At 41.9% G+C, this 22,598-nt stretch overlaps 4 protein-coding genes across 10 annotated transcripts; 3 read left to right on the top strand and 1 right to left on the bottom strand.

The window, feature by feature from the left end:
- The first annotated feature begins 56 nt into the window (after positions 1–56).
- On the top strand, positions 57–19,641 carry LOC119133084 (TLC domain-containing protein 3A-like). Its single transcript, XM_037268751.1, has 7 exons — positions 57–283; positions 635–718; positions 1,683–1,902; positions 1,986–2,081; positions 2,192–2,522; positions 11,056–11,061; positions 19,630–19,641. The coding sequence occupies exons 1-5, from the start codon at positions 162–164 to the stop codon at positions 2,453–2,455; spliced, it is 786 nt and encodes a 261-aa protein (XP_037124646.1). The 5' UTR covers positions 57–161; the 3' UTR covers positions 2,456–2,522; positions 11,056–11,061; positions 19,630–19,641.
- Positions 6,603–8,283, top strand: LOC119133085 (ceramide synthase-like). The gene is made up of 5 exons (XM_037268753.1): positions 6,603–6,840; positions 7,347–7,430; positions 7,507–7,723; positions 7,811–7,906; positions 8,000–8,283. The coding sequence occupies exons 1-5, from the start codon at positions 6,719–6,721 to the stop codon at positions 8,255–8,257; spliced, it is 777 nt and encodes a 258-aa protein (XP_037124648.1). The 5' UTR covers positions 6,603–6,718; the 3' UTR covers positions 8,258–8,283.
- Positions 8,378–14,942, bottom strand: gemin4 (gem (nuclear organelle) associated protein 4). Of its 3 annotated transcripts, XM_037268737.1 has the most exons (7): positions 14,280–14,572; positions 11,783–13,753; positions 11,013–11,172; positions 10,323–10,593; positions 9,542–10,234; positions 8,943–9,170; positions 8,378–8,872 (listed from the first exon to the last, which is right to left on the bottom strand). In XM_037268737.1, exons 1-6 carry the CDS (start codon positions 14,293–14,295, stop codon positions 8,961–8,963), a joined length of 3,321 nt encoding a protein of 1,106 aa, XP_037124632.1. In that variant the 5' UTR covers positions 14,296–14,572; the 3' UTR covers positions 8,378–8,872; positions 8,943–8,960. The 3 variants fall into 3 exon arrangements, with proteins under 3 accessions (XP_037124632.1, XP_037124633.1, XP_037124631.1); XM_037268738.1 differs by lacking the exon at positions 14,280–14,572 and adding an exon at positions 14,822–14,942 and having other exon boundaries at positions 8,378–9,170; XM_037268736.1 differs by having other exon boundaries at positions 8,378–9,170.
- dhrs13b.2 (dehydrogenase/reductase (SDR family) member 13b.2) lies at positions 14,674–17,961 on the top strand. 5 transcript variants are annotated; one of them, XM_037268747.1, is made up of 9 exons: positions 14,674–14,877; positions 15,488–15,664; positions 15,741–16,016; positions 16,146–16,475; positions 16,702–17,049; positions 17,118–17,210; positions 17,309–17,328; positions 17,394–17,464; positions 17,592–17,961. In XM_037268747.1, the coding sequence occupies exons 1-8, from the start codon at positions 14,832–14,834 to the stop codon at positions 17,439–17,441; spliced, it is 1,338 nt and encodes a 445-aa protein (XP_037124642.1). In that variant the 5' UTR covers positions 14,674–14,831; the 3' UTR covers positions 17,442–17,464; positions 17,592–17,961. The 5 variants fall into 5 exon arrangements, with proteins under 5 accessions (XP_037124642.1, XP_037124641.1, XP_037124644.1 ...); XM_037268749.1 differs by having other exon boundaries at positions 14,675–14,877; positions 17,414–17,464; XM_037268746.1 differs by having other exon boundaries at positions 17,394–17,961.
- Positions 19,642–22,598: the final 2,957 nt, after the last annotated feature.

Raw genomic sequence — 22,598 nt, 5'->3', positions numbered from 1 at the left:
GATCGACCAAGTTCTTTAGTTCTCAGCAAGTTGCCACATCCAATATGGCGGAAATGTGACGTAACGCGGCAACGGGTTTACCTACATGCTCAAGGCTGGTTCGTCTGATGCTTCCCTTTGCTGAGAATGTTTGAGTCGTTGGACGACACGGGAGTAACCTGATGTTAACTGCCTTGGCTAGTGGTGCGGTGGTGTTCCCTGGCCTATTCTACGGGCTGGGGAAACTACTCAAATTCAATTTCAAACATTGGGACGACGCAGACGTGGTGACAGTCAGCGAGAGGTCAGTACTTGAAACTTCATTGAGCAGGTGCCACTTAGTCGTGGTTCAGTTGCAAACATTAGCATGAAGTTATCCTTTGCCTGAATATGACAGGAATGATTGTAAAATATAGGTTAAAACTGCTTGTCATTTTGTAAAATAATATGGTACTTCCTTATTACAAGGGTACTCGGTTTGCGACGATGAAATTGTACGCGCCGTGGTTTTTTTTGTGCGGCGTCCACCGTGCGCATCTTCTTGTGCGGCGTGAAGGCGGGTGCCGCACAGCGCAACTATAGTTCGTTGGACAACCTGCATTGGGTAATTCATAAAGAAGAAATAGTGAAGAAATAATGCATTCTTTTTTCCCAGGCTTGTTTCTGCCATCCATGCGAGCATTTCGACTGTAACTGGAATCACAGTGGTGTCATCTTGCAACAATGTCATGACTGACAGGTAATATGAGATGAGTGGATCAGTGGAACCTCCACAGTCAAATCTGAAGCTCAACCAAAGAGAGGGCGGGGGCGGAAGTAGGAACAAATTAATTGTAAATATAAAAAAAATGCAATGTTAAATGGTAAATACAGTCAAGTTTATAAAATTACAATCGAGTCTATTTCATGGCAAATCCCGAACTAACTGATGAAAAAGTGGTCGACCCGCCTTGTATTCAAGTTAAACGAGTAGCCTACTGGTTGAACCTGCTTCTACGGCTAATAAACAAGTGGTGGTTGTATTTCAAAAACAGGCTTTGGCAACTTCTGTAATGTTTATTTATTATATCTTGTTCAACATTCTCACAAATATAAACTGCAGTTCTGCTACATGTGAGTGTGAACACAGAACACAATGAACCGCGATTTGGACCGTGAACCTCAGAACTCTGATGCAGACATGCAACCCACTACTCACTGCACGCGCCGCCCGATAGAAAACATTTTCTTGACATTAGAAACATTTGCATCACAGAATAGAAACCGTGCTGGAGTCATTAATGTGTGCTTTGTGGCGGAAATACAAATTATGTGGTCAAATTTGGAGAAATGCAATTTCTTCAAAAGTTACTAGGGGTCACTTAGAAATGTCCTTATTTTGAAAATAAAATTTTAAAAAAAATCAATGAGGATAAGATTAAACTAATCAGGAAATGTGGCAAATGACTATTCTAGCTGCAACCATCAGTTTTTTAATGCAATTGCAATTGTGTTAGAAGGCTAATGGATGATTAGAAAACCCTTGAAAACCGCTGTGTTACTTTTCATGGAAAATAAATTGTCTGGGTGACCCCAAACTTTTGAACTGTAGTGTACGTCAGTAACTCACAAGTCAGAAATATAATGCAAACAAATCTGTGGCTTTTTCATTTGAGATTTTCATGATTACAAATCTGGTAACAAAGTCTTCTCATTCTACACAGTCACTGGCTGGTCAATGAGTTTGTATTGTTCGGCTCATCCTTTATGATCACCGACCTCTTTGCCATGTACCTGAGCCACTACCATATTCAGAGGGTCAGAGGTCAGAGCTGGCTGTACAACAACCACTCTCTGCGAACACTGAAGGCTTTCGTCTACAAGGACTGGCTGCTTGTCCTCCATCACTTGGTACTGGTTCTGCTATTCCTTCCCATCGCCTTGGTAAGGATTTACTGTGTTCAAACAACGGGATTAGTCTGTGTCTGATTTGAACACTCGTGTTATTAACTGTATGTGCCGTTCAGTTTTTCAGAAGAGGACTAGGCGATTTCTTTATTGGGTGCTTTCTCATCACAGAATTCAGCACACCTTTTCTCTGTTTTGGAAAGATCCTCATTCAGGTACACAATGGAGTTCATTCACCAATAAGATGTAGTTTCACAACAAAAGAGCAAAATTGTTCTGAAGAATTGCTGTCTGTCTGAGTCTTCCTTTTCTGTCTGGGATCCAGCTGGGCCTTGACAACACCAGGCTGCACACAATCAACGGCATGCTAGTCCTCTTGACGTTCTTCATGTGTCGGATCATGATCTTCCCCTTCATGTACTGGATGTACGGGCGACAAGTTGGTATTCCGCTGCACAAAGTCTCCTTCCATCTGCCCTGGCACTGCAACGCGGGCAACCTGACCATCTTCATACCCCAAATCTACTGGTTTTACCTCCTGCTGAAGAAAGCTCAGCGGCTGTACAATAAACATAGGAAAGACCATTAACTCAAAACAGACCACCTTTGATAAAATAGTTGTTTTAGACGCACAAGGTAGTGTAAGTGCTTTTATTGTGAATGTTTTTTTACCCACGTTTTTATTCGTCACATCCGTCTACCAAGTTGCATTTGCGAAAGTGATGTGCATTCCAGTTATTTTAAGTGAACCGAACCATTAGAATCGGTTCACTCAAAAGATTCGTTCACCAACTGAACGGATTTGTGAGTGAACGAGTCAGTGAGTGATAGTGATGTGTATTCCAGTTCTTTTAGGTGGACTGAATCTTTAGAATCAGTTCACTCAAAAGATTCGTTCAAACAAATCGTTCAATGAATCACACAATATTTCTGACGATAATACAACACATACACACTGATCCGTTGGCAACAGTCTCTCACCCGGTCGTGAACGGGAAGTTGCGTCACTGACTCGTTCGTGAACGGGAAATTACGTCACTGACTCGTAAAGTCCCTCCTCCATCTAACGTTCACTACCTGTGCGGCTCTTGTGTTTGTCCGAAAACGCCACGGCCGCGGCGCATGCGCAGTTCGCTGTTCTAAAAAGTTCATATCAAAAAGTAGGTGTCAGTAATGCCCATTGAAGCTGGTGCCACCTCGCCGTAAAACAAAACGAAGAAGAAAACGACGTCACTTCCCGTTCCCGTATATACGCCTAAATATTGTTATCCAATATATCCACTGCAATTTCACATTACATTGCTGGTTTGAAATGTACTTTTATTATTATTATTTTAATAAACATTAAAACCTGTTAAAACTTGTCTGGTGTTTTATTCCTTGTTTTTATTTTTTAAATAAAAATCTGACATTTGGTTTACTGCTTTATATGACAAAATGTATGTGTTTTACATTGTGTAATATGTGTTGGTGTCCCCCAAAATAAAGAGCAAGTAGTCAAATACACATTCTTGACACGTACAAAAAATGCATAAAGTTGTTAGGTACACCTGAAATCGGTGGGGTACCTAATGGAGCGTATGTGTGACGTCACAGATGGACCAGCCAATCAGGAAGTGGGGGTGAGGGCGGGTGTGGCACTTTTCACTTTCATTTCAGCTTTGGCCATGATTTTTCCCTAATGAAGTGGCCTGTTATTAGGTACACCTGAAAATGGTGGTGTACCTAAAGGAGTGTCCGTGTGACGTCACAGATCAAACAGCCAATCGGAAAGTGGGGGTGAGGGCGGGTGTGGCACTTTTCAATTTCAGTTAAGCTTTGGCCATGATTTTTCCCTAATGAACTGGCCTGTTATTAGGTACACTTGAAAATGGCGGTGTACCTAATGGAGTGTCCAAGTGACATCACAGATCAAACAGCCAATCAGAAAGTGGGGGTGAGGGCGGGTGTGGCACTTTTCACTTAAACCAGGGGTGTCAACCTCCAGTCCTCGAGGGGCCGCGGTCCAATATGTTTTCCAAGTTACCCTCGTTAAGCGCACCTGCGTGAAAAGTTTTAGCTCCTTTCACGTTCCGCAGGAGCTAAAACTTTTCACGCAGGTGCACTTAACGAGGGAATCACACTGACAATCCATTAGGTACACCGCCATTTTCAAGTGTACCTAATAACAGGCCACTTTATTAGGGAAATATCATGGTCAAAGGTCACAGGTGTCAAGCTCTATTCCTCCGGGCCGCGTTCCAATATGTTTTCCAAGTTACCCTCGTTAAACACACCTGCGTGAAAAGTTTTAGCCACTTTCACGTTCCGCAGGAGCTAAAAGTTTTCACGCAGGTGCACTTAACGAGGGAATCACACGGACACTCCATTAGGTACACCGCCATTTTCAAGTGTACCTAATAACAGGCCACTTTATTAGGGAAATATCATGGTCAAAGGTCACAGGTGTCAAGCTCTGGTCCTCGGGGCCGCGTTCCAATATGTTTTCCAAGTTACCCTCGTTAAACACACCTGCGTGAAAAGTTTTAGCCACTTTCACGTTCTGCAGGAGCTAAAACTTTTCACGCAGGTGCACTTAACGAGGGAATCACACGGACACTCCATTAGGTACACCGCCATTTTCAAGTGTACCTAATAACAGGCCACTTTATTAGGGAAATATCATGGTCAAAGGTCACAGGTGTCAAGCTCTGGTCCTCTGGGCCGCGTTCCAATATGTTTTCCAAGTTACCCTCGTTAAACACACCTGCGTGAAAAGTTTTAGCCACTTTCACGTTCCGCAGGAGCTAAAAGTTTTCACGCAGGTGCACTTAACGAGGTGATCACACGGACACTCCATTAGGTACACCGCCATTTTCAAGTGTACCTAATAACAGGCCACTTTATTAGGGAAATATCATGGTCAAAGGTCACAGGTGTCAAGCTCTGGTCCTCGGGGCCGCGTTCCAATATGTTTTCCAAGTTACCCTCGTTAAACACACCTGCGTGAAAAGTTTTAGCCACTTTCACGTTCTGCAGGAGCTAAAACTTTTCACGCAGGTGCACTTAACGAGGTGATCACACGGACACTCCATTAGGTACACCGCCATTTTCAAGTGTACCTAATAACAGGCCACTTTATTAGGGAAATATCATGGTCAAAGGTCACAGGTGTCAAGCTCTAGTCCTCGGGGCCGCGTTCCAATATGTTTTCCAAGTTACCCTCGTTAAACACACCTGTGTGAAAAGATTTTGGTCATTTCACGTTCTACAGGAGCTAAAACTTTTCACGCAGGTGTGCTTAACGAGGGAATCATACGGGCACTCCATTAGGTACACCGCCACTCCATTAGGTACACCGCCATTTTCAAGTGTACCTAATATCAGGCCACTTTATTAGGGAAATATCATGGTCAAAGGTCACACGTGTCAAGCCTAGTCCTGGGGGCCGCGTTCCAGTATCTTTTCCAAGTTACCCTCGTTAAACACACCTGCGTGAAAAGATTTAGTTCATTTTCACGTTCTGCAGGAGCTAAAACAGGTCGGCACATTTAGGTGTACTCTCACACCTGGGATCGAACCAACTCCTTACAGAGCTAGCGCCCGTGTCACTTACCAGTCGGCTATTTCGACCTGGTGGACTATGGTCGGCTACACTGTTTTGTACTGGTGATGTGCATTCCAGTTCTAAAGTGAATTTTAGAATTGGTTCACTAAAAATTTTTGTTCAAAAGAATCGTTCACCGAATCGTTCGCTACACTTATTTATTTATTCTTTTTTTTCACCCCCACCTCCTGATTGGCTGTTTTATCTGTGACATCATCGGACACTCCATTAGGTACACCACCATTTTCAGGTGTACCTAATAACTTTATGCATTTTTTTGTACATGTCAAGAATGTGTAATTGACTACTTGCTCTTTATTTTGGGGGACACCAACACATATTACACAACATAAAACATATATACATATTGTCATATAAAGCAGTTACCCAAATGTCAGATTTTTGTTTCCATGCCAAAAAAATAAAAAGGAACAAAACACCAGACAAGTTTTAACAGGTTTGAATGTTTATTAAAATAATAATAAAAGTACATTTCAAACCAGCAATCTAATGTGAAATTGCAGTAGATATATTGGATAACAATATGTAGGCGTATGTATGCATACACGTTATTTAAAAACTACTATAAGTGTTATAAAATCAAGATTACCCAAAGAGAAGCATAATCTCCCCGTTGATGCATAACGGCGCATCCCTTCATGCAATACAGTTAGCCGTTAGCTTGGAGAAAACGCGCATGAAAGAAGTGGTGTTTCAGTGAGTGGTTCTTTCTTTCCTTGGCAAATCGTAAATCGACATTCTGGTTTACGCCAGGAGGGAGACGCAACACGTTCACTGACTGATCCTTGATGCACGGGGGGAAGGAAGGCAGTTCACTCGTTGACTCGTTCGCGAACGGGAAAGTCCGGATTCGTTCCCTCACTGATCCGTTCTCGCGATGAACTGGAAATGCGAATCACTCACTCACAGATTCGTTCACTCACAGATCCATTCAGTTGTCGAACGGGAAATGCAATTCACGACTCGTTCGTGAACGGGAAGTGACGTCATTCTCTTCTTCGTTTTGTTTTACGGCGAGGTGGCACCAGCTTCAATGCGCATTACCGACACCTACTGGTTGAAGTAATATGAACTGAAAAAAGAATGAATCACTTTAGGAAGTGATTCGTTCACTGAAAAAGAAATCGTTCTTTTTAATGAATCGTTCACTCACGAGCCAACACTAATGTGCGAGTAGTGAGTAGTGCGTAGTTATTGCTACGTTTTTCACATGTTCGTGTTGTAAGGGCGACGCCACCGATCATCATGCTTAAAACGTTGGTTTCTGGAACTTTGACATTTACTGGACTTTACTTTGGCTTCAGAAAAGTGTTCAGGTGGACTTTCCCTCGCTGGACCGACGCGGATGTTTTGATAGTCAGCGAAAGGTCAGTTCATTCGTGTCACCTTAACGCATTTAAAATGGTCTTGCGGCAGTGAATCCTACACACACACACGAGGGAAAAAATGGGCTTTAATTCGATTTAATGCATGGCGTCTGCTCGTGTTAGTCTGCGACTGACTTTTCTTGAAGCAAACGTGCTCAAACAAAGGTTGCTCCCTTACCAGTTAAGTGAGCCATTGTGATTATCCATAAACTAATAGCTGGCAGACACACTGACAAGTAAAGTACTGAGTTAACTTACACAGAAATGTACGTAATTAACGACTAAACAATTATGTATGGTACTGTTGCGTTAAATTGGCACAACGAGAACAAAGCATACAAATAGCAAAAAGTTACTCATAATACTTATTACAAAAAGATTTTTGTTTCCCCCCCTAAAATTTGCAGCCTTTGCCATTTAAAAGTTGCTTGCTACTGATTTGTATATTATGGATTGTTCAGCAAATAAACAAAACAGGGCATTGTGATCATTGCTGCTGTTTTCAGGCTGCTTGATGCTATCCACGCTTCCTTGGCTACTGCCTCAGGAGTCATCACCGTGACATCATGCAAACATGTCATGACAGACAGGTAATGTCGAGATGTGACTTTACAGTAGCAATGTGACCTTTAACTCATGCTTACAAATTCCTCTGGCCATCCGTAGTCACTGGGCGCTGAACGGGTTTATAGCGTTTGGCTATCCCTATTCAGCCATCGACCTCTATGCCTCGTATATGAGCCACTTCCATACACACAGGCTCAGAGGGAACAGCAAGTACAACAAGCACTCGCTGATGACCCTGAAGGCTTTTGTCTCCCAATATTGGTTGACGGTGCTTCATCACCTGGCAGTGCTTGGTATTTTTCTCCCCATTGGCATGGTAAGAATTTTGCGTACTCAAACGTGTCGGTTTTGAACACTCATGCCACTTTTACCATATTCAGATTTAGAAAACTTTGTTTTTCAGTTCTACAGGAGAGGTCTGGGTGATTTCTTCATCGGATGCTTATTCATCACGGAACTCAGTGTTGCTTTTGTCTCCATTTCGAAGCTCATCGTCCAGGTACACCGACATCATTAGGGCTTGTTACAGCACGTCAAACAAAAAGTTGATTTGGCAGGTTGTTAACATAAACCCCTCCCGTCTTATTTCCAGGTGGGCCTTGAGAACAGCAGGCTGCACAAACTCAACAGCATCTTAGTCCTCATCACGTTCATCCTTTGTCGGATCATGATCTTCCCCTACATGTACTGGAAGTACGGACATGATTTTGGCATCCCGCTGCACAAAGTGCCCTCTCACCTGCCTTGGCACTGTAACGTCGGCAACGTGGCCGTCCTTTTGCCTCAGTTGTACTGGTTTTACCTCCAGCTCAAGAAAGCCCAGCGAGTGTTCCGACATAAGAAAGACTAACCCAAATCAGAGCACCTGCTTTAACATACTCGTAAAAATTCAGGGATGTACTGGGGCTTTTGAGTGAAACGAATGTATCCACGTGTCCTCGACATACGCTGGAGTCATTCATCGCAGCGCTTTAAATGGTTAAAATAATTATATTGTATTTTCAGGCATTAATAAACTATATAATGTATTGAGAAACAAATCTCTGAATTTGCAGGGACTTGAAATGCTGGCAGCTGGTACAATACACTGGTGTATTGGCATCTATTCAACAGAATAAGTTGTGGCTTCCTAATGAGCTTTTGTCTCCAATTACAGAAGCCAAATTTTCACAGAGGTGAACTGTAAGAAAATAGACACAAGCATGTCATTACTAAGATTTTGTTTTTGTGCCATGTTCTATGGGTAGTGTGTGGAATTTGTACAATGGGTGCCTTGGCTCAATGGCTGTGGAATTGTTGCATTAAATAAAAAAGCATGCAATGGTGATGGAATTCCTTTCATATGTGACCTTTGTATTTTTTTTTATCATACTTTTTTTTTTTTTTACTTTCTTTTGAAACAAATGGTCATCCCAACAAATGACTTGCAAAAAGGTGACCAATTTGCTCTTAATTCACCCCAAATTAAAAAAAAAAATCCCCACAGTATATGTGTAGAAGTAGCACTATAGAAAAATAAGCCATTCCATGTGAGAAAAAAAAAAAAGGCAAGGTCATGCGAGTTGAGCTATCTTCTGCTGTAGAACAGACTTCATCTCCTGGTTCTCCAGGTTGTCTGTGATGGTGTTGAAGAAGTGCTTGATGTTCTCATTCTCCAGTGGGCTGCTGCTCTCAGGGAAAGCGCCTGCAATGGCCTGGTAATGACTGAGGATCTCCAGGCTGGACAGGAAGAGAGGTTCACTCTGGCCTCCTGGCATCATCACCTTACAAAACGAAAACAATCAATCTATATGACTAGTGGATAATCCACTAGTTAAAAACAAGAAAAAAAATCACCGCAGTAAAGAACGGTTTGGCATTCTCAATTTTGCTGATCTTCTGTGATCTGCTGAAAAGCTCGCCTATTTGTTGCTATTGTGCTCATGTCCAAATCATGTCTAATATAAAAAATATTGCTTAGGTGTTATTTAGTTTATGTACCCATGAAATATTTGACTTTGTGTGTAGTAAACCTGTATCTTGTTTTTTACTCTCTATAGTTGATTACTGAATTATAATATATTTTGAACAATATTCTCATTTATTGGTATGTTCCTGGCAGTATCTTGTAAAGATAGACATGAACGCTTCTTACCTGGATGTGTTGAACATGACAGAAGATCTGACTGAGAACGAAAAGGACTTCCTGACTGGGCACTTGCTCAAGAATCTGTGCACTTTCACTTAAATCTTCCAAACAGTCTTGGGGCATTTTAGGAGTTTTGACCGGGGTACAGGATACTTCTGAGACTTTGAGTTGTGCAGCATGTACTTGAGTCGAGCCTGTCAGAGCGCCGGATGCGGGTAGGGCTAATTTGGCTTTCAGCGAGTTCATCACCTCCCTCATCGTGTGTGCATATAATCTAGCCACATGAGCCCAGCCGTCTCCTGACAGCCAATGAGAACAGCTGGATCCACAGAGCAGCTGTAGTACTCGAAGCATAAGGACCGAAAGGCAGAGTTCATAGGAAAACTGCCTCAAATCCAGGAGAGGCAGGAATTCCACGTACTCCAGTGAGAAGGGCACATGGAGGCGACCTGAGGTGATCAGCTCTTTCAAGGTGCCAAGTAATCTGCTCCATTGGGGAACGGAGCACCAGGGCATGGTCTGGGTCAGCGCCACCAGCAGGCCCTTACTGAACATGCTGACGTGTTCCGACCGGCGCTGGTCCAGATCCAGACAAGACAACATGGTGGACTGAAGGGAATCTGACAATGCACAGCACTCCATCCATGCCAAAAGACCGGTGCCGTGTCCGTACTGGGGCAGGTTCAGAGCCGACCACTCCTAAAGATGATGGAAGAACACATGCGATGAAGCTCACCTTAACATATCATCATGACACTTTCAAAAATAAAAAAAGACAATCTCCCACCTGTTCAGGAAGATCACAAACAGCCAACAGAGAGGAGGGAACTTCGTTTTTGAAATGCACACCCCACACGGGTTTCAGGTAAAAGTAAACCGTCCAGTCCAGTCCTTTCATTTTATCGTGGAGCCAGAACAGAGCTCTGGACCAGCGACTTGGGGTAGCTTCCACCTGGGCGCCAACCACCTGTGCCAGTGTGATCAGCACGGAGGTGAGCAGCTCGCTGGTTTCCATGGACCAACGGTGGACAGCGCTCCCAAGTGGTTGCTCCCAACACCTTGCAAAAGACGTATGTCAGGAATAAGACAAGGTCAACGGCTTGTAATTTCACAATCACTGAATTGTGAGTCCAGCAACAATTATTTTCAATCTTTCAATGCAATACCAACACATACTGGTACATACATCTTCATTCCTTATACATTTGACATAAGAAAAAAATTTTTTTTTTTTTATCGAGAATAACAATTTGAAAATATCACCTTTCATATATTATCATACTTTTCATGGGACCAAAAGACGCGTGTATTACTTTACCCTGTTTTTTTTCTGTCAAATTTTTAAATGAATTACAGTACAGTACAGTACAGGTGGTCCTTGCCTTACTAAAGACGCCTGGCATAAGAGGTTCGAGGACACCTCAACATTGTACGTAATGAAAATATAATCAACTGAAACTGCAGTTTTTGAGACAACCTGAGAGCCTGGTCCTGCAGCTGAGCCAGGATGAAAAGCAAAGGAAAGGGTGAGCATTCCAACACCCAGTGGGCTGAGGAAGAGGCTACTTCCTGGGTATCCACACACAAGGCAGCGTGGAGAAGTTGAAGGCTGAGTTTCAAATCAACAGAGCCATTGCCTAGAGGGAATATAAGCAGAGGAAAATTTAACACTAAATGGGAGCTGCAGCCAAAAACTTGACACTTTAGTAACTCTTAGCCGTACATAATATACATACATATAAATCCAAAATGATGCTAAAATTAGTTAGCTCACGTTGTTGTTGTCGAAAGGGTATCAATTAACTGGCATGATAAGAACGTGTCAAGAGACTCTTAGCCGGTTGTGTTAGCGAGACATATGTGACAAAATAGGATTGCCACGCCATATCACAAATTTACATTATAATTAATTATTGAAGTCAGAAGCAAGTCAATTTATCTTAAAAAATTGTTTGGTTGTCAAAAAAAAAAGAAAGAAATACAAATCATACCAACATTATTAAAATGATAACAACTTCCAATTTTTGTACTTTTAGCTCGAACTATGAAGTAGACCCATGATTTACTTTGGCGGGCCAAATGAAGTTTTATGACCGGCCTTGAGTTTGACACCTGTATTCTCGGCAGCACGGTGGAGTACCGGTTAGCACGTGTGCCTCACAGTCCTAAAGATTCAGTAGTGGAATCTTGGCTACTTCAAGTGTGGTTGGCATATTTCCCCATCACTCACCCAAAGCTGTGACTCACCTGAGCAAGCTAAATTAGGCAAGACGAAGACGTTGACAAGCTCCTGAGGTGACAGAAGGGTCTCTTTTTCGCCTTCACCTGTAGCTACCATCAAGAGAGCCACAAACTTGTGGAACTGTTCCTTTTCATTCTCTGAGAGTGACCTGGCGCTTGCTACTTCCTGCAGGCACCTGCAGAGTAGATGTGTGGGATTTCTCCCTTCGCTTTCCTCTTTGCATTGCGTCAAACCTCCAAGGCCGGGCAACTGCTTCAAGATCTTACTCACGAGGGAGAAGGCCCCTTTATTGAAGATGGCAGAATGGCAGCAGGATCTCAATGTTGCCTCGGGGTTCTGAAAGGCCATCCTGGCCACTAAAGACACGGCTGTGCTGAGGTTGCCCTCCGCCGTTGAAGCTCCGCCTCCTCCCTGGATGATGCAGTTGAAAGCCATGTTGAGCTCCCGTTCAAAGCTGGCAATCAGAGCGGAGCCGCCTGAAGTTCCAAAGAAACCCTTGCTGGATGATTTCAGAATGGCGGCCAAAGCTTTATTCTTGTCTTCCAAGGAGAGGGCGGTGAACACGGCCGTGACAACTTTGAGCAGCCTCTTGCTCCAGCTCACATCAAAGTTCTCACTTTGGAGTAGACTCGAGAGGGTGGAAGCCAGTTGAATGACTGTGTTGCACTGCTGGAATGCTGTTTGGTTCTTTTCAAGGCACTCCAGCCATTGCTGCTCATCACAGGCCAGCCAGCTGGTCTCACTGGCAAACAACACTGTGACGTCGTGGTAGTCCTCCAGACGATGACTGATGATGGTCATGGCAACTCTCATACTAACCTCAGAGGAAGTCTCAATAATGGGGAAAGTTAGTGATGCCAGCAATCCTCTGAGTTTATTCTTCTCAACCTCTTCTTCTCCTGTCATGTCAGCTTCTTCGAGAGCCGCAAGCATTCTGTGGACACTTTGCTGGAGTTTGAAAGCTGCGTAGCTGGCAGGAGAGCTGCAACACGCTTTCAGCAAGTCATGGTTTTGCCAGGACTGGGTGAGTTCTGACGCACTCTTGAGGGCTTCAAAAAGGCTTAATCTGCTTGGCTGAAACTTAGATGGGGTGTAAGATGCTCTGAGGTCTCGCTGTGCCTCCTGTAAAAGCTCTGAAGTCAACTTGTCATTGTTCTTCTCTCTGATGCTCATGGCTTTGGACAGGAAGAGCAGCTTATCTTTGATTGGAAGGATGACTGATTGATCCGTGAGGAAAGTCGTGTAAAGAGAATCAAGACAATTGGAGAGCGCATGAGAGCAGTGCTCTGGTTTAGATATGGCATCTTTCACATCTGTTAGCAGGTGAAGGAGAATGTCTAGGACGTCAGTGTTGTTTGGTGACGCTGTTGAGTCCAGTTTCATCCTCTTGGCAGTGTGATGAGTCAAACTAGCAGGTTGAGTAGTAAGATGAGCAACTCGGCGCGCAAACAACACTTCAATACCATCCTGTCTCTCAGCCAACTGATCTTCTCTGCTTTTCCACAGTTGCCACCACAACTCAAGAAAGAAGTGGACATCATCTTCACCCACAGGGTTGCTCTTCATATGTTCAGAGAACTGGTCCAGCTCAGAACACAGCTGATGCCGTGGAAGACACAGCAGAAAATGAGCAAATGTGTCTGCAGCTGACAAGGATTTGAGCAGTTCTACCAGAACAGTGTAGTTGACCTCTGGGAGGGGGTTCTGTAGAGGGAAGAAGGGGCTCTCCCTCCATGCCTCCTCCATGTCTTCACCATGCTCCTTGCTCAGCAACTTCAACCACACGACACAAACTAACTTTTTCCTCCAGGAGGCGGCCTTGCTTTTGAGATGATTTCCCTCGCCACAGATTTCCCCCACAGCTGCCAGGACTGGATTGCCCACCTTTTGCCAGTCACATTTCTGAAGGGAGCTCAGGGATGAAGGAAGACACAATTTGTCAGCCAGGAGGAAAGATCCATGAAGAATGGCCCAGTCTGAAGAAAAAAAAGAAAGAAAAAAAGACACGAATTCAGGCATCAGTACTCCAATCATAGACTCAATTTTAACATGAACTCCTAATCTTTTAAAGAATGATGATTCGTCTTCACACAGAGGCCTAGAGTATTAAAAGAAAGGATTTGCATTTCTGTTATATCTGGAGTGTATATGCTAGAAAATTATTGATTTTGCAGTGTGAGCTTAATTTGCAACAATTCATATATATAAAAAAAAAAAAAAGAGATTCGGTGTGCTCTTCGTGCAAAACTGAAACAATAAATGCCACTAAATTGTGACACCGGTCATTCCGTCTGTCAACGAAAAACATAAATGTTAGTCATTTCAACAATATTTAAGTAGAAAGTGCAGTTTGCATTGATACAAGTACCATACATAATAGTACATTTCAGAGTACAGGATATGAATCCGTATGTCTACCTTTACCAGTATTTTTTAACAGTCATTTGTACATCAACTTAAGAGGATTGATAAAGCTATTGGTGATCTTTGAGTCAACTTTACCTTGATCCATGATCATGTAGGATGTTAAAAATAGCTTCAGTCAATATATTAATTTGGAGCCTAAATGTGTCACAACTCAAATGTAGTTCCTTGATTCAGCAACATACAAACAGTATCTGTACATCATGACATATATGCATATCGTTAAAGATCACGATTCAAGCGTGCGAGTTAAACAACGCTTCCGCTGTCTCTGGTCAACGAGACCAAATAAGAGACGATTCCAGGTGCTGCTGGTTACCTACAGCGCTACCCTACGGCTTTTATGAGTACTACACCAAAGGCAACCCGGAAGTACTGCGTTGGTTTTTTCTTTTTAGAAAACTAGAATTTACGCTCTGCCTAAAACCCTGAACGTTTTCTTTTTTAAATATGCCAGCAGCGTAGCATTTTGTTGATCGCCCCCTTCAAATACTGCACACAAAGCTAAATGTCCATCAAAAACGTCATACTGCAGCTTTCGCGTGGCGTTGTTTCCTTCAAAATGAAAGTGAAACTAAACCGCTCCCTTGTGCTCGGAAAACAGATTGAAGGTGTCTTACCTTTAGAATCATGTGGTTACTTAAGTTATCAACTTTATTCTTATTTATTATTGCAGGTAAGTCCGTCAACATTAGAAGTTGTAACTCGAGACGGAGGTTTTCGCGGAAATCTATGCAAGACTGTCGCGTAAACTGAAATTACGTTTTCTTTTTTCCTGAGCGTCAATCTGGTTTCTCGGTCTTGGTGCTGCAACACACATAATTCTAATGGCAACTGGCCCCCGAGAACCAGGATTGAAGACCCTTGGTCTATACTACATTTATTTATTTTTCTTGATATCCAACTTAAAGTCAATTTAGTACGCTCTTTGTCCTCACAACTATGAAAACGTCATCATACGACGAGGACAACTTCATATTCAGTGAGGTAAAATTGGGCACTAATTGACAACTGTGCTTTGTTTTGTTTTACTGATACAAAACCCTGATAGATGATATTTTGTGCTCCACTCCAATTAGTGACTAGTTGCATCCAGATATCAACTAGTGTACAGTTTTACCTCACTAGTAACATGGAGGTGTCATACTAGTTTGCAAAAGGTTGTCCTAGTAGTGTACAGAAAATAGTAGCTGGCACTAGTATGCATTAAAAATGAGCTGGCACTCGTATGTATTAAAAATACCAAGCTGTTTTCTTTCAAAACGACTGTTTTTTGTTTTTTGCAGGTGCTCATTGTGCTAATCTACTGACATGGATTCCTTGTATGTTCAGCGACTATATCGTTCTCATCAATAACGAGGGTGCACGTGATGTTCAGCTCCTGCAAAGACCCAGCATTCTGCAGTTTGGGAAGTTAGGAGACAGTCCCGTTAACCCTCGCGCCGTCACTTTCCTTGTTATTGGTGAGGCCTTTATTGGTATGTCAGTAACACACATTGAAAGGCACCATCTGACTCTGTTGTTGTGTTCTCTATCAAGACTCCAAACTTAACTTGCAGCGCCATGTGGGGGACATTGAAGTGGATCTTGTGAAGTGTGACATTCGTAGATTCAACACAGATAGTGTCCATCTGAAGTGGCCGGGCCAGAAGTCCAATGAGTACAACTCTTGGTTTGCCATCACTCTGACCCACAGCAATGGCTTGTTCACCATCTCTGGTATCCTCAGACACCCATCTGAGCCCCCTCCCTCGGGACAGCAGGATGTCAGCAATTGGCCTGCAATTGAGGACACTCAGACCCTCAATACTAAAGGTATCAGTCTATATTGATGCCTAATTGTCGAACTATCATGCCACTTAAAACTGACACACCAGAACCAAGACCCCACATTTATTTATTATTGCCAGTGTTTTTAACTCCCTGTCACGTTTGCATTTACAGTTGCGATGATCATGAAAACACAAACTCCAATGATGACATCAGGCCTGGGGTTCCAAAAAAAGCTCCACTGCCAGTTTGCTATCGATCACAAGAGACCAAATGTGAGCGTGCAGTGGTACCAGCAGTACCATGGCGAACGACGCAATCTCTTCAGTCATGCTAGCCACTCCGGGCAAAGTGAGGGAAGGGGAGTTGAACTGATTAATCTAGCAGGTGGTGACCTTTCTTACACTCTTCCCTTCACTAAAGTCAAGCACGCGGGGACATATGTGTGCTCCGTGTCAGTATTTCCGCTGTCTTCCACCCTTGATATAAGTCTACAAATTCAAGGTGAGGAATAGTATGGCTACATTCCGCTTTTACGACTATCAAATTGATTTTTGTTTTGGTCCATAGTCCGTTAATGTTTGAATAAATAAAATAGCTATGCTAAGTAGTGAAGTCATTATCACATTAATGGTATGTATGGAAAAGACTTCTAGACCATACATAGGCCAAACATTGTTTGGTAAGCTGCTACTCTATGCAAAGCTATAATAATGTATTTTTTTTCCAGAGTCTCCCCGTGTGTCCATCAGTGTTGGTCCCAAGCTTACATTGCAAGATGGTGAGATGGTGAAGGTGGTTTGTGAGGCAGAGAATTACTACCCTCTGGACGTGCACATCGCCTGGCACGTGCAAGACCCGGCATCTTCGAGCCAGAGGGTCGGCGCTCCTCTCCCCAAGGAGCTTAACAATATCCTGCTCTCCAGTCACAAAAACAACATGGACAAGACCTACTCGCTTTCGGCTTTCTTCTACCTCGAGGCTTCGCACAGACACTCAGGGCGTCAGTTTACGTGCACGGTCTCCCATCAGTCTTTGCGAATACCCATTAAAAAAAGTTTCGTTTTGATTGTTGAAGGTGAGTCACATAATTTGCACAACTGTGGCAGCAGACCAACTTCATCATGTCTCTATTTTGTCCCCCAGAACCTAGCAGCTGGTTGTTCACGCTGACTGTTTGCAGCATTTTGGTCCTACTACTGTATGTCCTGTATGTTATGCTAAGATACCTCCACCAAGGTGAGTATTATTTGTTGTCTTGTCTGCTACATCACCATAAGTCAATATATGTATATGAGCTCAAAGACATTAAAAGGATGCATTGTTTTTCTCCACAGCTAGAAAATACTCATTGCAGGTAAGATTTTGAATGCACTTCTGAGTTATCAACTGTCAATAGCAGAAACAATGTTTTGATGTCAGTTTGTGTCTGTTCTGTGCAGAAAAAGCCATATTGATTGTACCTCATGACAGAGAGGAACACACAGCAGCTGGCAAAGCAGTCCCCATGTTTTACCAATGTACCAATAAAAAAATAATTAGCATTGTGAGGTTACAGATACAAAAAAGAAAGACAGGCAAAACAAACACTTCTGAAGTGACTTTTTTTCTTACCACTAGAGAGAGCCGCCGTACTACCAGTGGTACCACACTAAGCCTGGTTTTGTTGATCACTCCAATGACGTCACACAAGATACGCTGAAACACAAGATTTGGTTAAATCTGGCATGATGTCATACATGATGATGCTTCAATTGTGAACTTTTTTTTTACAATACTTTTGAGATGTAGTTTGCCCTGGAAATGTCTCTTTAACTTGAAGTTGTACAATCTTTATAGAAGAAAACATAATACATATGCTTTACATGACACTAAGTACGGCTTTCACAATGAAACAAACATCTCAATGATGGATGTCAAAATTAATTGACAACTTAATGATCATTACATTTATCAACATCTATTTTGCTAAGATTGTTTTGAGACTTTGTTTTTGTCTGAAAATTGTCAATTCTTAATTTCAGCCTCTCAACAGTTAATATTCTTTCTGTCTTCTGTTCTGGGTGTGTGTTTAATCCAAATAAAACGTTGCCATAAGACAAACATCTGCTTTTACTTTGGTAAACAATGTTTAACATGTTTCTCCCTTTTCTGACCAAACCAGTGACCGAATTATCGTCAATTTATGAATACAAATGAGTTTGTTCAATGGCATGTGAAAATGATCGTTATTTGAGGCCGTAGTATGAATAACCTGACATCTTGAACCTGAAGCAACCTCATCTAGCGGCCCTTCTAAGCTTTTAAGAAAGGTCTAAAAACCCATTTATTCCGGAAAGCATACCTTTGCTACTTTTTAATGATATTTTAACGAGTTTTATTACTTTGTAGTTTTTATTGTAATTTTACCTAGTTTTATCTGTCCTGTGTCCATTTTGTGATTTGCCTTCAAATGTAAAATAAATTCTAAATAAAATCCATTATTATTATCATTTTATATATATTATATTATTGTATATTATAATATTTCTCATAGCCCTTTGTAATATATAGAATCAATAAAAACATTTCCACAGGAGTTTGAAATGGGCCTGCTCCATTTTGCAAGTCTCTAAGTGGTATTTGTGAAAGATTTGTTGAGCTTTAGGCTTGCCTGTAGGACCTCACAAAAAGATCAATATCAAGGCAAAAAAAAAGTAACCACACCTGTCACAGTTGGGACATACAGCATCGTTTATCTCTCATTTATGGGGGTACGATAAACGCAATAAGCTGTATTCATTATTATAAATAAAAGGAACAACAATTAACAAAACGTAAACCAACTTTGAAGTTGCAAATAAAGACGTCTTGATTGTACGTTCCAGTGTGAGCCTGAGCACAGCAACAAAATGAGCGTAAGTGTTGACTGCTTGCAGATGTTTGTGTTAGCCTGTTGCCAGCAGTGAGTGCCTCCATGAAGGGACAACGTGTGCAGCCCAGGCGGGATCTCGAGTGTTCGGAGAAGACAAACAAAGCAGAGCAGTTCACTTTCTCCGTGGGAAACAGAATATCAAATTATTCAACAGCTGATCAATCACCTTGTGGGGACACACATACAAACAACACTAAGACAAACAGTTATGGCTTTGGTTTTGCTGTGCAAAACCGAAAAACTGAACTCATCATGGAGAGTATGAGACTACTAGATGGCTAAATTTGATTTAGTACTATTATTATAATGGCAAAATGCCAGCGTGTTTCTAGAATATTATGATATGATCAATTACATGAAAGTGATCGGTTTGTGTTGAATAATTTGACTCCTAAATTCTGTTGCTCATGAAACATGGATTCATGATTTTATACATTATATTGTTATAGACCACAGGAAATGAATCAATCAGAATGGAAAACTGGAATACTAGTTTTGTGGTATTTATAAGCAATTTCTTTCTGTCGGGGTCGAGGCGATCAATTAATCGCAGACTTTTGATATTTGGGGCAGGGTTGGGTTCAATCGTTGAGTGGTTCAGCACAACTTGTTCTCTTTCTATGACCTGATGTGGATTCAAAAGTTTAATATTAGTAATATAGTTTAATATTGGGAGACCCGACTACACCTATGGAAGTGAATATGGTGGTAATCTCCCCGTTCAAAGAATCTGGAATCATTTAGAAAAGAAAATTGGTAAGGTAAGAGGTTGCTGATGTTGGATCTGGAACCTGGCATAATGGCTCACAATCTCTCTTGTAGCTAATCCCAAAGGTTCCGTTTTATTTTAAAAACATCTCAGCCAAAATCAGGCAACAGTCATATGTGCTACTATTTTAAATGTTGTATTTGTTTTGCTAGTTAAAGATGGTGAGATAAACTTTGACTTAACTTCAAGCTCGTCGCTCACGTTTCTTTGCTTTGATTCTGTCTTAATGTTTTGTGGGACTTTCTTGGAATTCTCGTCTTCTCACTCGAGTTCAAAACAGAGGTCAAAGTACGCGAGTCCTTCAACGTTTAACTAACTACCCTCTCGAATGATGCTGCGTCACTTGTCTGCTTCTCCTTTCTGAGTTATTATGACACATATGTAATAACACAAGTGTGATTCTGAAAAAAGCTTGTTTAGAAAAGCAAAGAGTCTAATTGCCGTCTGTGTTCAGTTCTGTCTGGCCGACCTCAACAAACGCACTGCACTTTGTGTTCCTGCCAAATTCTCTGGTGAGGTCGGGTTGCAAATCTCTTCAAGTAATAAAAAAAAAAAAAAAAAAAGCAGGGAGGGGGTGAGACGATGAGCTCATGTTAAAAAAAGAAAAAAGCTCATACATGCATTTTCTGCTTGAATAAGCAGCAACTATGGATGCAGACTTTTTCAGCTAAACATTAGTAAAGTAAAAAAAAAAGAAATGTGATTTATTTGTTTCAAGCCAGCACCCATATAAGGCTGAGCTCATGATGAAAATGTTGCATTCAGTTATATTCAGATAATAATAGCTTGTTAATTTGCAAGATATGATATTTGAGGCCACAGAGAGTTGATTATTATTGTGTTCCTTTCAATCCTTTCAAATAATAGTAAACTTGATAAAATGGTGTTAATTGTTTATTATACTAATGAAGATTTTCTGACAAATGTAACTAAAATTGAGAGTTCAGTCTATTATAAATCGGAACACCTTTTCAATTTCGACACAAGTTCAGTTTTAACCTCAGAGAGGAATTAAAACAATCAACTCAAAGGAAAGACCTGAACTAAAACTTGTAAAACTTAAATTGAGGCGATTCTTACTCTCAGACTTTATTCCTGAGACTTAAAGTTGCAGTTTCGATATCTCCATTCAATTTCAATACATTTTGATAGTACTTAATCACAACTACCAAAAAATTCACATAAGAGTATAATAATAATAATGTCAAATATGTTTTTAAATGTTGTCAAAAATAAATTTGTCAAAAAATAAACACTCAAGCAAAGTCCATGTCAGTATTGCAAAGATTACTAACTATTTCCTTTCTACATTTCTGCAAGTAAGGGGTTTGAAATTATTTTTAAATTTTTGCAGGTACAATGAATGAGCAACATTTTGATGTTCTAAGAAGCTTTTCAAAAATTGGAAGTCAACCAGTGTCAGGGAATGGATTGTGGAGTTCTACTTTATATATGTGCAGCAATAGTGTTTACAGATTGAGACGCTGGACAGCAATTTGTGCAGCGTCTCACATTGTGATTAATGACACATTGTAAACTGCATTGCTGTCCTTGTCCATCCATCCATCCATCCATCCATCCATCCATCCATCCATCCATCCATCCATCCATCCATCCATCCATCCATCCATCCATCCATCCATCCATCCATCCATCCATCCATCCATCCATCCATCCATCTTCTTCCGCTTATCCGGGGTCGGGTCGCGGGGGCAGCAGCTTCAGGAGGGACTCCCAGACTTCCCTCTCCCCAGCCACTTCATCCAGCTCATCCCGGGGGATCCCAAGGCGTTCCCAGGCCAGCTGAGAGACATAGTCTCTCCAGCGCGTCCTGGGTCATCCCCGGGGTCTCCTACCGGTGGTACATGCCCGGAACACCTCCCCAGGGAGGCGTCCAGGAGGCTTCGTGATGAGATGCCCGAGCCACCTCATCTGGCTCCTCTCAACGTGGAGGAGTAGCGACTCTACTCCGAGTCTCTCCCGGATGACCGAGCTTCTCACCCTATCTCTAAGGGAGAGCCCGGACATCCTGCGGAGGAAACTCATTTCGGCCGCTTGTATCCGGGATCTCTGTCCTTGTGTTTACATGAAAACTGATCGTGACCTTCAGAGACTGAAGTGCTTTCACTCGTTTACTCTTTATCTTGTATACACTTAATTGTCCTTGTTTAAATGTCTTCACCAAGTGCGAGGCAAGGTCACGCACAGACACAAACACACACACACACACACGTGGCACACTGAGTGCGCACACTGGCTTTCAAAATGTCATGGATATAATTCCAAGGTGCTGGCATCCAGCGAAGGAAAAAGCAATAAGTCTGAGCGTGAAGAGAATCCATGGTTACATCATTCTGCTGCAGAAAGTGCTGTGAATGACAGTGACAAGTTGTGTTAGCTATCAACATACGCAATTTGATCTTCCAATATGTCAGTTGAGCTGCACCACAGTTCTCATTCCATTGTGTGTGTGTTTTTTTAAACCAGTAACAGCACATCAACTGGTCACTTATACTGGACTTATGCCCTTGTTGTTTGTACTACTTGTATGGAGGTTGTAGTTTGGTTTATTTCTGTATTGTAGAGTAGTCAACACAGTCAACACACAATTAATTCTACTGACGTCAATGTGAAAGCTCCAACGTGAGGGTCCGATACTTGAACTATCGCAAAACATTTCCCACAAACTTCTCGGAAATAGTTTGACTTCCCCTTAGTACTAACCCTGTTTCTCTTGTTAAATTATCAAAGACGTTGGGTCTGCATTTTCCACATTTGAAATAAAATCACAGACGGAATGGTGGTCTCTTTTTTTCTGAACATCACCTTGATGTACACTGTAATTTTAAAACGGAAGTCAAGCTACTACTTAAAGAGAAACCGCAGCTGGCTTTTGACAACATACTACATAAGGGAGATGGATGTACTGACAGGTCACTCAATT

The sequence above is a fragment of the Syngnathus acus genome, chromosome 13 (genome assembly GCF_901709675.1).
Source record: "Syngnathus acus chromosome 13, fSynAcu1.2, whole genome shotgun sequence".
In the NCBI taxonomy this organism is placed as follows: domain Eukaryota; kingdom Metazoa; phylum Chordata; class Actinopteri; order Syngnathiformes; family Syngnathidae; genus Syngnathus; species Syngnathus acus.
This window is presented reverse-complemented; position numbering and strand designations above follow the sequence as displayed.

Bases quoted from the DNA above. Each gene is read 5' to 3' on its own strand.
- LOC119133084 (XM_037268751.1), top strand. From the start codon at position 162: ATGTTAACTGCCTTGGCTAGTGGTGCGGTGGTGTTCCCTGGCCTATTC. The intron at 284-634 runs GTCAGTACTTGA...CTTTTTTCCCAG, and splicing joins GTGGTGACAGTCAGCGAGAG to GCTTGTTTCTGCCATCCATG. The intron at 2,082-2,191 runs GTACACAATGGA...TCTGGGATCCAG, and splicing joins TTGGAAAGATCCTCATTCAG to CTGGGCCTTGACAACACCAG.
- LOC119133085 (XM_037268753.1), top strand. From the start codon at position 6,719: ATGCTTAAAACGTTGGTTTCTGGAACTTTGACATTTACTGGACTTTAC. The intron at 6,841-7,346 runs GTCAGTTCATTC...TGCTGTTTTCAG, and splicing joins GTTTTGATAGTCAGCGAAAG to GCTGCTTGATGCTATCCACG. The intron at 7,724-7,810 runs GTAAGAATTTTG...TTTGTTTTTCAG, and splicing joins TTTTTCTCCCCATTGGCATG to TTCTACAGGAGAGGTCTGGG.
- gemin4 (XM_037268736.1), bottom strand. The intron at 11,173-11,782 runs GTGAGTCACAGC...TATTCCCTCTAG, and splicing joins GCCTAATTTAGCTTGCTCAG to GCAATGGCTCTGTTGATTTG. The intron at 10,235-10,322 runs GTGGGAGATTGT...CATCATCTTTAG, and splicing joins TTTGTGATCTTCCTGAACAG to GAGTGGTCGGCTCTGAACCT.
- dhrs13b.2 (XM_037268747.1), top strand. From the start codon at position 14,832: ATGTGGTTACTTAAGTTATCAACTTTATTCTTATTTATTATTGCAG. The intron at 16,017-16,145 runs GTATCAGTCTAT...TTGCATTTACAG, and splicing joins TCAGACCCTCAATACTAAAG to TTGCGATGATCATGAAAACA. The intron at 17,050-17,117 runs GTGAGTCACATA...TTTGTCCCCCAG, and splicing joins TTTCGTTTTGATTGTTGAAG to AACCTAGCAGCTGGTTGTTC.